Raw genomic sequence first — 12,200 nt, 5'->3', positions numbered from 1 at the left:
AAAACTACAATTATAGCAATTACAACGGACGCTTTAACTGTAACACGTGCATATGACATATATTTCAGTTGTTATGAACTGATGGAATCGATACGCGAAGAAAAGCGTACAGGTTCAGTTTTTGTCTTTGCGGCAACAAAGACAATTTCTGGCCGTATATACCTCCAGTGCCTTCTTATTGCTGTGGTTTTTTCTACGCGCGAGTTCTTGCAGCGTCGAGAGCTATCTTAGCGAGTAAGATTTTTGTACCCGATCCCAAAGACTTCGATTATTATGAGTTGTTTTTTTTTTTTTTTTTCAAATAAAAGCATTATTTGTATGAGAGCTTTCGATTCTCCGTTTCTGTTGTGTACATCTCGTCTCGCGTCCTCTCAATCCTTTATTTGCCACTCATTGTATTTTGAACGGAGAGATTTAATTATAAGCATTAATTTTCTTTTACGAAGTAGTGCATCTTTTTCAAAAATATAAATTTACATTAATAGAACTAATCGCTTATACGCGTTATATAGACATTACTCACGCATACAATGCACTATACCGTCTATCATCGTATGCTTCTGGACAACGCATGTTTAACAGAAAAATAGATACAAATAGACACAAGTGTCTCAATATGGAAAAAGCAAGAAATCGCCTTCGGATTGTCAAAATCCGGCGTAAAGGGAGTTTGCCTTCGTGACCGGTGACGGCAGATAATACATTAACATTCTTTTGGTTGGTAAGATTTTTATTTTGTTTTTTTCACTTAATCTCAATCAAAATATTTCAATGACTTGATTCTTTTTTTCGCAATAGATAGATAACATGCTGGCCGCTTCGTCTTTACGAAACGAGAAATTTTTCACGAGCGATTTCCTTTTCCAGGGTGGCGGCGGACTGGTGCAACAATTGAGAAAAAGTTACAGCCTCAGTGATCTAACCGGCGAAAAGGAGGATGAAAATAGAAACACACCCGATGCGCGTGACGAGATAGATATGGAAGGTAGCTGATTTCTAACGTAATATTCAATCAAATAGAAATATAACATGTTAGAAAAATATAAACGATTATTTTTAATGAGCGCAAAAATTTTTAAACATCTGCATTTTCTTTTTCATATCTTGGCATATATTTATGTTCATTTAGAACGCACAGTCGCAGATCTAGATCAGATATTATTAATTTTATTAATCAAGTTAAATCAAAATAAAATATGCTAAAAATAGCTCCAAATTGCACTATTAAAAAAAAAAAATTTCTGTGATTATTTCTAGTAGAACCTCGTCGAAGAGAGCATTCCGGCAGAAGAGGCTACAGCCCTCGTAGAACCCAGTCCAGCAGCAATGCATCTCGAGTAGACATGTATTTTTCCGAAGTGGATGTCGACGTTCGACAACCAAAGCCTAGGGAACCCATAGCTAATTTAACGTGCGTAACATATTCATTACAAGAACAAATGATTTATATTATTTGTGTAAATATTAATAATAATGAATCTTTCCTACGCTCATAGAAATATAAGGTCTTCGGAAGACATATCTAGCGGTTATAGTAGCGGCGAGGCACTGCATTCCCAGCGCATTACTTCTCAGGTTGACAGTTTAGTAAGAACGTCGAGTGTCGGCGCAAGAACGCGCGTGAAACCTCGTTCCACCACGAAAAAGACACCAGAAGTAAGCCGATAAAAAATGTACCGTAGAGATTAATAATCGTATCATTGTCACGATCACATTGCAAAAAAAGAAATCACGGATCATTCTCTCCGACATACATATTCGTCAATTCAGTTAATGATACATATTTTTTGTGGTCTTTGAAGGACAAGGGCGAGGATTTCAACCACATCGATCTTCCATCTCCTGAAAATATCTCCCTCCCGTCGTCCCTGAATGTTCTCACTCCCGAACAAGCTATCGAGCTCCTACTATTGTTTTCTCAGAATAACAAATCGAAAGATGATTCGATACTTGAATCTATCGCGACTTTTATCGATGAATCCGTAAACGAAAATCAATCCGCGATAAAAATAGAAGACAACGAATCGTCATCGACGGAGTCGAGTGGTGAATTTGTAGACACTGATTCGGCTCAAGTAGATTTACAAACGGTACAAACTATAGAAATCGAGAATATTTCGATGGAAAAGCTATCGATACCTGCAACAGCAGAAAGCGCAGATAAAATAAATGTCGATAACTCGATAAAAGAACTTAATTTTCAGCAAGATGAATCTCAAATGCAAATTGAATATGACGATAAAGATTCAAGAGCCGATCAGGTAGACTCTTTTCAAAACCTCGATATTGATGCTGACATCGAACAAACGACTAGCGAAATATGTCAACAAAAGTTTAATGAGCTGAAGGAATTGTTGAACGATGCGCATAAAATTGCGACAAGCATCGTATCTTCTCAAGAAAAGTTGAGTACGATTGACAAAGATAAGGAACATGACGTAAATGTGTCGGGAATAAAAGTTGATGATTCTCCGAGCAGAGAATACGATACTACGATCCAGCGATCTGTTACGCCGATTTCATCAAGTTGCAATCTTGACGGTGATAATCGCGCAGGGAAATATCACAAAAAACCCGCTCCGAAAACTCCATTAGATACTGAAACAATAACAAATAATGAAGATACCAACGAAAACGAGTCTCAAAACGCCTTGAAGGCTACTTTAGTCATTAAAACTGGAACGTTAAGAACTGTTTCAAATGCAGATGCTACGAAAGATATTTTCTTGGCGCATACAACGGATTTGAAAAAGAGAAAGAAGAAATCCAATAGATTACGCGCTAAGGAGAGTTTTTCCAAATTATTAACGATTCCGAAAAACATCTTTCACAACGCTTTCCATAAGGAGCAGAGCGAAACTTCTTTCAAGGAGGACGATTCCAGTTCCACGTTCTCCGAGACCAGCGAATCAATGTCGAGATCGGGTAGTATTGGATCCCAAGTATGTGTGGACGCATCCGCAAAATTATCAACTTCGAGGCAGAAAATAGATGTGGAAGAGATTTCACTGAGAGCGGAATGTGATAATACTAAAAGTTTTTATAAAGATGCCAATTCTGCCGAAAAATCGGATACTCTTATCGTACCATTGAATAAACAAGATCTCAATAAAATTAAAAATAATAAGACTCGAGACGATGCAAGAAATATAGAGGCCTTTGAAAATTATGAAAAGAATCTTGAAACTAAATCAAATTTAGAAATTCATGAGATGTCGCAATCGCTGCCTCACAGTAGCAAAACAGAGATTATCACCAACATTATTTAAAATCATTTTGTAGAAATTATTTAATCGCGAAATCATATGTATTTACTTTTGCTAGTATTTTTAAAATAGAAGAAAAAAGCTTGTTTCTTCTCCTATTCCATTTTCCCATATTTCATAAATATTTTATCCTAATTGGAAATCCGGGCAGAAGAAATGGACTGATCCGTTAAGATCGTATGGACTAGTTTCTGAGTGTCTCTTGTTAATAATTGTCCATAATTAACTCCATTTTCATTAATCATAACACATAACACTAATCTTGCATGATATTAATTTCTGGAATTCTAATGCAATTAATCCATAACTCTTTCGAATCACAAACGAATTTACTTAGTTTATTCTTTTTATTTGATTGATTGGAAATCGTCAACTCTCATTGAAACCACTTTAATGATTAATTTAAAATAACATAAATGAGATGCATATCAAACTAAATTTCAATTGAAACTTTTAAACTTTTGTTTAAAAGGTAATGTTCTTGTGCTCCTCTTGTTTTACCAATTACTGATCAATTACTATCAAAACATGAAAATAATGGCAAAAGGGATTGATAACATGCCAATTTTGAATTCCATAATGAAAATGGTAAGACATGATATTTTCATATATATTTCAGATTACGAGTTTTGCTACTTTGCCTCGCAGTAAGAAGACCAGTAAGAAAAAGGTGGCATGAAACTTAACTGCTGCTGACCGTATTAAGGAATAAGACCAAGTCTCTTTTCTAATGGAAGCAAAATATTTTCATCTGCGTGCAAATCTAATTTTGCACGAAGCCAGGTATAACGGGCACATGCATATTGGTCAGCAGCCACTATCGATTAGCCGAAACACGTGATGTATACAACTAAGTGTTTCTAGCACCGATATTTTTTAATTTAACTTTTTAATCATTCATTTATATTTTATCGATTATATTTTATCGAGCGCGCGTTTTAATATTTATTATTCGAAGCGAAACTCAATCTTTTCCTCAAAGTTATTTGCAACGAGCTTGCTGAATATATGCGAGAGACAAAGAGAAATTCTGGCAGTCTTATCACATTTCCCCGGGAAATATACATATAAATATTATTTGTATCGATCATATGTTACACCATTATTCACAGTCATCCGAAAATGTTATTACACATTAATATCCTGGATAATTTCCCATATGTATCCTAAACTCTCTCTGGAGAATCTAGCTTTTATATACTAATGTTTGTGCTGTATAGGAGAACTTGATACATATTGCACGCAGTATATCTGCTTTAAGAATAAGCTTTGATTATACGTAACGAAATTTGCCATACCAGTGATTGTAGCCGAATGACATAGAAAAGTTCTCGTTACCCAAACAGAGAATCAGTAGAATATTGATTCTCCGGCAAAATGACAGGTGTCACGTACAATAAGGGGAACTCTACATCCTGCGAAACTATGTAGAATGACTTTGATATTGCAAACGCTATTGTAATTTGAACAAACTTCGAGTCTAGTCAATAGAAAAATCTGAATAGGAACTCATATTAGGCCATACTGAAATATTGCCACCCTCCTCCCTCCCTTCGTAATCTTCTTTTCATTACTAAATAGTAATGTTTGATGGACTGTGTCTAATTATAATTGAGTATGTGCAGAGTATCGTGTGAATATAATTGAATAGCTATTCTTTATGGAATCTGAAGTTCGAGAAATCGCACGAGTTTCTTAAAAACTCTAGACAACTATGCGATCCTGTTTAAGGACCAACATTTGTCTATTAAATTGTGACAAATTGTTAAAGATATTGTCAACATTTCGTGAAATCGTTTTTAATTTTTGCACATTTCGATGAAGATAGGATATTAACATACACCGATAGCGAGTATTATACGACGCTGGCTATATATATTCTTCATTTCAGTTTTATTGCTTTCATAATTTACGATATACTTTATATGTGCGATTTACAGTTCACTTAAGTATTTACCCTAATTTTCGATTATAATTATGTTGTTCGTATCGATATTCTTTCATTACAGCGAACGATTTTCCATCGTACGGTCATGAAAGACTTACGCACAAGTGCTATTGATGATTATTTCGAATTAATTGTATGTATATTAACAAATTCGTATATATATAGTTTGTATCGTATTGTACTTTAACGTTCATTGCATATCTTAGGAAAAATTGACATTATGTAATTATTGTAAATTAGGAAAAAAAAAAGAAAGGAAAATGCAAGAGACGCGACGTTAATTTATTTAGTTAAAAGCTCGATAAGAGTAAAATATTCAATTTGTTACTCGATTAACGATTGTTGATTTTGCGTATATATATATATATATATATATATATATATATATATATATATATATATATATATATATATATGTTATACGCGAGATTCGCAAACAATTAATCGAAAAAGAAAAATGTAGCAAATGTTCTTAACTCGTTTCGTGGAGTATAAATAAATCATGTAAATGCAATCTACGAAAAAATGTAAAATAATATATCATTATATAATACAAATCTATACAGAATAGATATTTTTATGCAATCCAGATATTTGCTCGAAATTGAAATACATTATATGCATTTGCTGCATTTTGTCTGCATCTTTAACACGACTCATTGAGAAATACATTAATACATATTCGTCTTGAACTTTATATATGCGAGCATATGTGATAAGAAAGCGAGTGTGAAAGAATAAGAAAAAATGCTCAATTATGAATCTTTACCTGTATCAAAGGGGAAGAAAAAAAAAACGGTCGGTTTCCTAGATCTTATAGATATATACATATATCTCTTGTTCTTTCTAAGTATTTATGTCTTCGGCGCATAAATTGTGTGTCCTGAGCTCTATTATGGTGCTGCGATCTTTGTAATTTGTTTTATAATAGTTATGTATATATATCTCGACAGTATAAGAAAAAGCAGAATTGTGGATATGTCTAAAATAAAGTGACTCTGCATGTCTAGGATTCTTTGAAAATTATCGAAAATGCTGAGGGAGAGATCGATTGACGGTTATTTCAATTCAGATACATAGCATAGAAAATAAATGACATTAAAGTACGATATTTGGTGAGTACCCGCACTTGTCTTAATTAAAAAAACATCTTATTTATACGCGTTATTTAAAAATTTATTTTCACCTAATGAGTTTTTAGAAACGACGAGTTCTCTCTTTCTGTCCATAAAACAAATCGATACGCGCTTTTTTTCGATCTTATGTTAAATGTAAAGGTATATATATATATATATATATATATTAAATGAAGAAACGAAACATAATTATATATTCGTGTATATTAAAATACTATACATGTGATCTTACTTTTTTACATCATAATATAACTGTAAATTATTGCATCAAAGCCGTATATGAAATCACTTTGCTGGGAATACATTACGCAATGTGAGAACAGATTCTCACATTGCGACGTTATGTCTCGTTGGAGATATAAACTATGTCAGCCAGAAGATGTAATGTTACGCATTTGTCTGACTGCGGCCACGACGCGGGCATTGCATCCAGAGCTACCATTCTGATAATCCTCCGGAGTTAATCTTAACAATAAGGACATGTGTTGAAGATTCTCCGATAAGCACAAACCGAGCTCCTCCAATACATTGCCGAGATAGTCTAACAACATATATAATTTAGTCGTTACTTATTCTTCTTTCAAATCTTCTTCAAAATTGTAAAATTAAAAGTACAATGAAAGATTACCGATATCAGTTGCGAGTTGTTTGCAAGCAACAGAATTCAATTGACAAATGCCCAAGGTTTGATCTTGAAACATTTGACATGTTCCCCGGGCGACGATGTCCAAGAGTATACCGGTAAAACCAGATTCGGTTGATCCTTGAGCGTACTGCGGATCGGCTGCCTTCAACGCTTGCGTTAGACTCGGATTGTCTCTTAACAAAAACGGTTCCAAGTGCTGTGGTAACGTCATTAAATATTGTCCGACCTGTGTAATATATTCTTGAGGTGCGAAACTGTAATCGGGCAGATCTGAACTTAGATTAGACATTTTGTTGGCATCCAATGACCAGGCCGGTGCTTTTTGTACTAACAACAGTTGAGAGAATATTGGAGCAAAGATGACTTCGTATGTCGTGTGATGTAAATCAGAGCAAAGTTTCTGAATAGATTTTATAATCGAATCGAGAATTGTCTTGTCCTCTGCAAAACAAAATTTGATTATTCGTATTTGTGTTTTTTATCCTACATATGAATACTATTGCGCTACGCGACATTCACATACCTCTTTGGAAAGATGTAACAAGATTTTCTAGATCGGCACATCCGGCTGAAGTTAAAAGTAACTTTTTATACTGATAGAAAACGCTATCGTTTGTACTTTGCAATTTGTTGTTAGCTTCTGTGATGTCGATCACGAGCGACTTTTCAAATTGTTGTACTTGTTGCAATAGATCGCCTGCAACGAGATTGAAACAACTATCTTATAATATCACACGAGGTATTGATTAATGATAATCACCTATAGTTTGCATCAAAGTAAGACACATTTGGAATAAGCTCCAGTCTTCATGTTTCACCTTCTTCCGCTCGAGTTGTCTTAAGCATTGCTGATATTTCTCGAGGTATTTATTAAAATAAACCTACAAGAAGAGAAAGAAATAACAAAATCTCGTCAACATAAAAGACAATTTACAATAATGGCGTTTATATGCACCAAAATTTTTAATATGCACATACGTTTAATGATTGCAATAAACCTGGATATCCACAACCTTCTGTAAAGAGCTTGCAGCACTTATTGGCTTCACTGGCATAGCCCATAATCCTCGAAATGCTAAGAGAAAGGGAATTAATGATGTCACTTAAGTCGTCGTGCGAACGATCCAAGAATTGGAGCTGTTGTTCCAGTTGCGCGGTTTCAAACGTCTTATACTTTGCGACGTAAGGAACGTAAGGCGCATATATAGCCTGCGCTAGCGACAGTAATTTTTCGTTTTGCAATTTTCCATGAAACGATGTTTCAATAGCGCCATTCAGATTTACAGCAAAATGCCTGGTCATTTGTTTCAATTCAAGTAATATGGACAATTGCAACGCGTTAGAATGTTGTTTCAGAACTGCTTCAATACATTCTGGAATACCGGGATCGAGACTCTTCAAAAGGTCAGCATAAACCTCGATAAGAATATCTATCGAAGTATTGGGAAATACTTGGTGGCACCATTTAACCTTTAATGCAAACAGATTTAGGAAACATTTGCAAAGCAATAATAATATTTCAATCACAAAAAGATTTTGTATATATACCTGTTCATGCCAAAAAGATAATAACTTATCATAGTATGTATGCAGCCAATATGCAACATTCTCGTCTTGTGCTAACTCAATAGTGCGTCTCCATTCTTGCCCTAAAGAGACCTTTAAACAGTTGTGATAGTATTTGAGAAGCTGAGGCAATCGTTCCATTTTGCTAAAAATGTCCACGTAAGTTTTTGATTGTTCTAAACACAATATGACAGATCAGATGTATATATCTTGCGAAGCAATACATGGTTTAACATCTAGAATTTATAAAGTTTTACCTAAATTGGCAGCGGTAAAGGCTTGGACTAATCGTGGACTGGCTATGGCCTCAAGACGATTTTTCAAGCCTTCCAACTGCAGCTTTTTATCTTCGTAATCGACAACATTCGCGAGCATAGTTAAAGATTTTTGCATGCTGAACAATTTATTAGATATAGCTTCTATATCACCAGATTCAAAGACCTATTTCAACAGAAAGAAAATTACATAATTAAAATTTTATGTGTGTGTATATATATATATATATATATATATATATATATATATATATATATATATCATATTGCTATGAAGAAACGGTTTATAAAATTTTTATATACCTCTTCCATATCATTTGCTAATACTGTCCAATTATCGGCTTCGTGTAATCCTTGTTTAGCAGTTTGCAATTCTGTTTTAATCCTGTCAATTTTCTCTAGCATTGCCATAGAAGAGGCTGTATCTTTCTCAACCTGTATTTTTCATTATTTTATCATCTATTTGTTACGATATATAAAAATATAAATGATTTGGTCCTAAATAAATTAGATGTACCTTGGCAATCTCTTGTTTAACAGCAACCATTTTCTCTCGTAGCGCTAATGTTTCCTGTTGCAAGAGTTGAGTGTCTCTTAAAATTCTTGGTAAACTAGAGAGAACCGATTGACTGGTTTCCTCTAAGGCACCATTAACTTGTTGTACATACAATTGCAACTTCATCACTAATGATGAAACAAAAGCCTGCGAAATAAGATCAATCATAGCAAAAATCTTCAACAGACTTGTATCTCTTACACATAACAGAATTAATAAATAATTAAACAATAATAAAATAAGATTGATGAATTTTCAACTACTATTTACATCAACTGTGTAACGTGTAACTGATTGTGTTGGTCTCTCTTTCTCATTTAATTTTATTAATATGAATTACCATTATTTACATATATATATATATGACATTAAAATTTTTATAGTGATGGAAACAACAATTGTGCAAAAAGAAATCATATTTTTATAATAATTTATTTAAAATATGTGCGAAAAAGAAATATATGACACGAAATTAGCAGAATTTTGTCTTGTCCCATGGTAATGTTCTGGAATAATATTCAGCATGAGAACGCGCGCTGCATAAACATTATTCTCTGGCCGCCAATTATTCCCCTTTAGTTCAAAAACCAATGTAAAAAGAGATCGTTTTGTAAAAGCCCGGTTACGCTACAGAGTCATTGACCGCTGCCGCGCGCGGTGGGAGCCGCCAGTTTGGCGGCCGACGGGCATCGCAATGACAGGTTGGATTCGAATCCGAAAAGGCGCGTCGCGAAGACGAGAACCGAGGGAGAATGATGGCCCGCGACTTACGTCCTTGTTCTCCTGCGCCTCGGCAGATTTGAAGGTTCGGTTGATCCATTCCTTCACGTCAAAGATGTCCTCGGAGAACGCTGAGACATCCTGAAACAGTAGTTTTGAGGTTAGAAACGCTCCCGCATACGCCTGTCACCTTGTGTCGTCTTGGTCTCTTTCGCTCCACGATGTTTCTCCGATATTCGCAAATTGTGTTTCGATATTCCTAGCATCATATTCCGCGCCTCGGCGCGAAATGTATCGATCGCGACCATAAACTCGTACGTTATAGCGAGCGAGCGAGTCAGGAGAAAGAGCGCAAAAACGAAAAGGAAAAAGAAAGCACCTGCATCAACGCCATCGCGCTCGCTTACCATAGCAGAGAGAGAGAGAGAGTCGCGTTATATTCCTGGCCAGTATTCCGACGTTGGTACTTGGCCGACGTCGGACGTCGTACGGATTTCGACGAGACGATCCTGGAACACACCGGACATCCGCACCGCGCCAAGGTCAGTCTTTACTTGCCGTTCGGTCGCTCGCGTCGTTATCGTCGTCGGTCGTCGGCCGCCGCTACCCGTCTCACCCGTCACTGCTGTCGTCGTCGTCGTTGCCTTGAAGTCGCGTCGAGTGGCGCGCGGCACCAAGAACCAAAGAATCGTTCTCCGTTGCGGTCGTCCTTTCGCGTCAGATGACCGTCGGTTCCGCAGTATCCGCCGTTAATACGTCCTGCGTGCGTGCGTGTGCGCCGCGTCGTTCGAGAGAGGGAAAGGGAAAGAGGCAATAAATTCTCGCGACGAATCGATCGCGCAGTGCATCGTGTCACGACGGACGACGATGAAGACAACGAGGTGGCTGATCGCCTCACGGCGGGGCGTCGCTTTCTAGGTTAGCGCGTCCGGCTTTTCGTCGTCCGACGCAGGGAACGGCGGCGTCCGTTCTATCGTGCGTGGTGCGTCTGGAAAATGCGTCGAGCAATCTCGATAGTAAGCGAGAGAGAGAGAGAGAGAGAGAGAGAGAATGATGCGTGTGCGTGTGTGTGTAAAAAGAGGGATGAGAGATGCGTGATGTGTGTCGCGAAAGAGAGAGAGGGAGAGAGCGAGAGCGAGAAAAGGAGTGAACGCGTCGGAGGCGATAAAGCGAGCGACATCCCTCTTAGCGGCAATTGTGATAAAGATTGTGTATCTCGGATTCCAGACGCTCGTGCCATTTGCTCGTCAAGGAGGCCTCTCCTTGGATGTTGCCGCCACCGCCACCGCCACCGCCACCGCCACCACCACCACCACCACCACCACCACCACCGCCACCATCATCACTACCACTACCATCGCTACCCTCCTTCGTTCCCATCTCCCTCTTCGAACGATCGTGAGTCCCGCGTTCCCGACTGGAGCGAGGCATATTAACTCGTTTATTCCGCGGCCAGGCTGCTTCCTATTCCGTAGGTGGTGCGTAACGAGACGGCGAAAAAAAAAGGAACGAAAAGACCGGGGATAGACAGAGAAGGGTGAGTGAGAGGAAAGGAGAGAGACTGATAAAAAAAAAGGGGGGTATGGGAAACGGCGCGTTATCGGCCGTTTCCGGGCCCTTTGTCGATCGCCACGCCTTCGAAACTACGTTTGCGCCACGCTATTTGCGCAACAGTTGGAAGTTGGAATTTTGCCTCCCTGAAAATCACCCCCGCACGCGGCCCAAGTAAGGAAGGGAGAGAAATTACGCTGCCTTTTCATCGTCGTGGACGAATATCCAGGAGGGCGACTCGCTGGCTGGCTGGCTGGCTGGCTAGGCACCCATCCACCCACCCCCCCACCCTCGCCCCCTTCGTTCACAAGAGGGCCGACCATCGTCGACATCCGTTCGTGAATCGTGCGCACACATGGCCAATTGTCGTACGTTACATACACTTATACGTGATGTATCCGAAGCTGCGTTCTTCCTTGGTGGCTAATAAGGGCATCCATCATTATCAGGCTAACAGGTGTGGGAAATTAATTCAATAGTCGATATTTTTGTAAAGTTATATATTTATAATTAACATCGTTAATCTCGTTACATGT

The 12,200-nt window shown here is 37.6% G+C and overlaps 2 protein-coding genes across 7 annotated transcripts in view; one reads left to right on the top strand and one right to left on the bottom strand.

Moving 5' to 3' along the window:
* The window catches only part of LOC138935047 (uncharacterized), a 31,946-nt gene extending 25,418 nt beyond the window's left edge, over positions 1–6,528 (top strand). For 5 of the 6 annotated variants that reach the window (XM_070299332.1, XM_070299329.1, XM_070299330.1 and 2 more), the window contains 5 exons: positions 868–985; positions 1,258–1,411; positions 1,497–1,656; positions 1,803–3,443; positions 3,886–6,528. In XM_070299332.1, coding sequence (XP_070155433.1) covers positions 868–985; positions 1,258–1,411; positions 1,497–1,656; positions 1,803–3,269 — 1,899 coding nt within the window. In that variant the 3' untranslated portion in view covers positions 3,270–3,443; positions 3,886–6,528. The remainder of the gene's footprint in view (positions 1–867; positions 986–1,257; positions 1,412–1,496; positions 1,657–1,802; positions 3,444–3,885) is intronic. The other variant, XM_070299331.1, reaches the window with a different exon arrangement.
* A 14-nt stretch (positions 6,529–6,542) lies between these two features.
* On the bottom strand, positions 6,543–11,089 carry Cog7 (conserved oligomeric Golgi complex subunit 7). The gene is made up of 11 exons (XM_070299333.1): positions 10,521–11,089; positions 10,165–10,254; positions 9,355–9,540; positions 9,141–9,272; positions 8,820–9,003; positions 8,545–8,738; positions 7,975–8,466; positions 7,757–7,877; positions 7,520–7,693; positions 6,979–7,437; positions 6,543–6,891 (listed from the first exon to the last, which is right to left on the bottom strand). Exons 1-11 carry the CDS (start codon positions 10,521–10,523, stop codon positions 6,719–6,721), a joined length of 2,208 nt encoding a protein of 735 aa, XP_070155434.1. The 5' UTR covers positions 10,524–11,089; the 3' UTR covers positions 6,543–6,718.
* Between the last annotated feature and the right edge of the window lie 1,111 nt (positions 11,090–12,200).

Source organism: Polyergus mexicanus, unplaced genomic scaffold (assembly GCF_030449975.1).
Source record: "Polyergus mexicanus isolate NDT 795.1 unplaced genomic scaffold, iyPolMexi1.0 SCAF_7, whole genome shotgun sequence".
Taxonomy (NCBI): Eukaryota; Metazoa; Arthropoda; class Insecta; order Hymenoptera; family Formicidae; genus Polyergus; species Polyergus mexicanus.
Note: the sequence above shows the minus strand (reverse complement) of the source record. Positions and strands in the feature narration are given on the sequence as shown.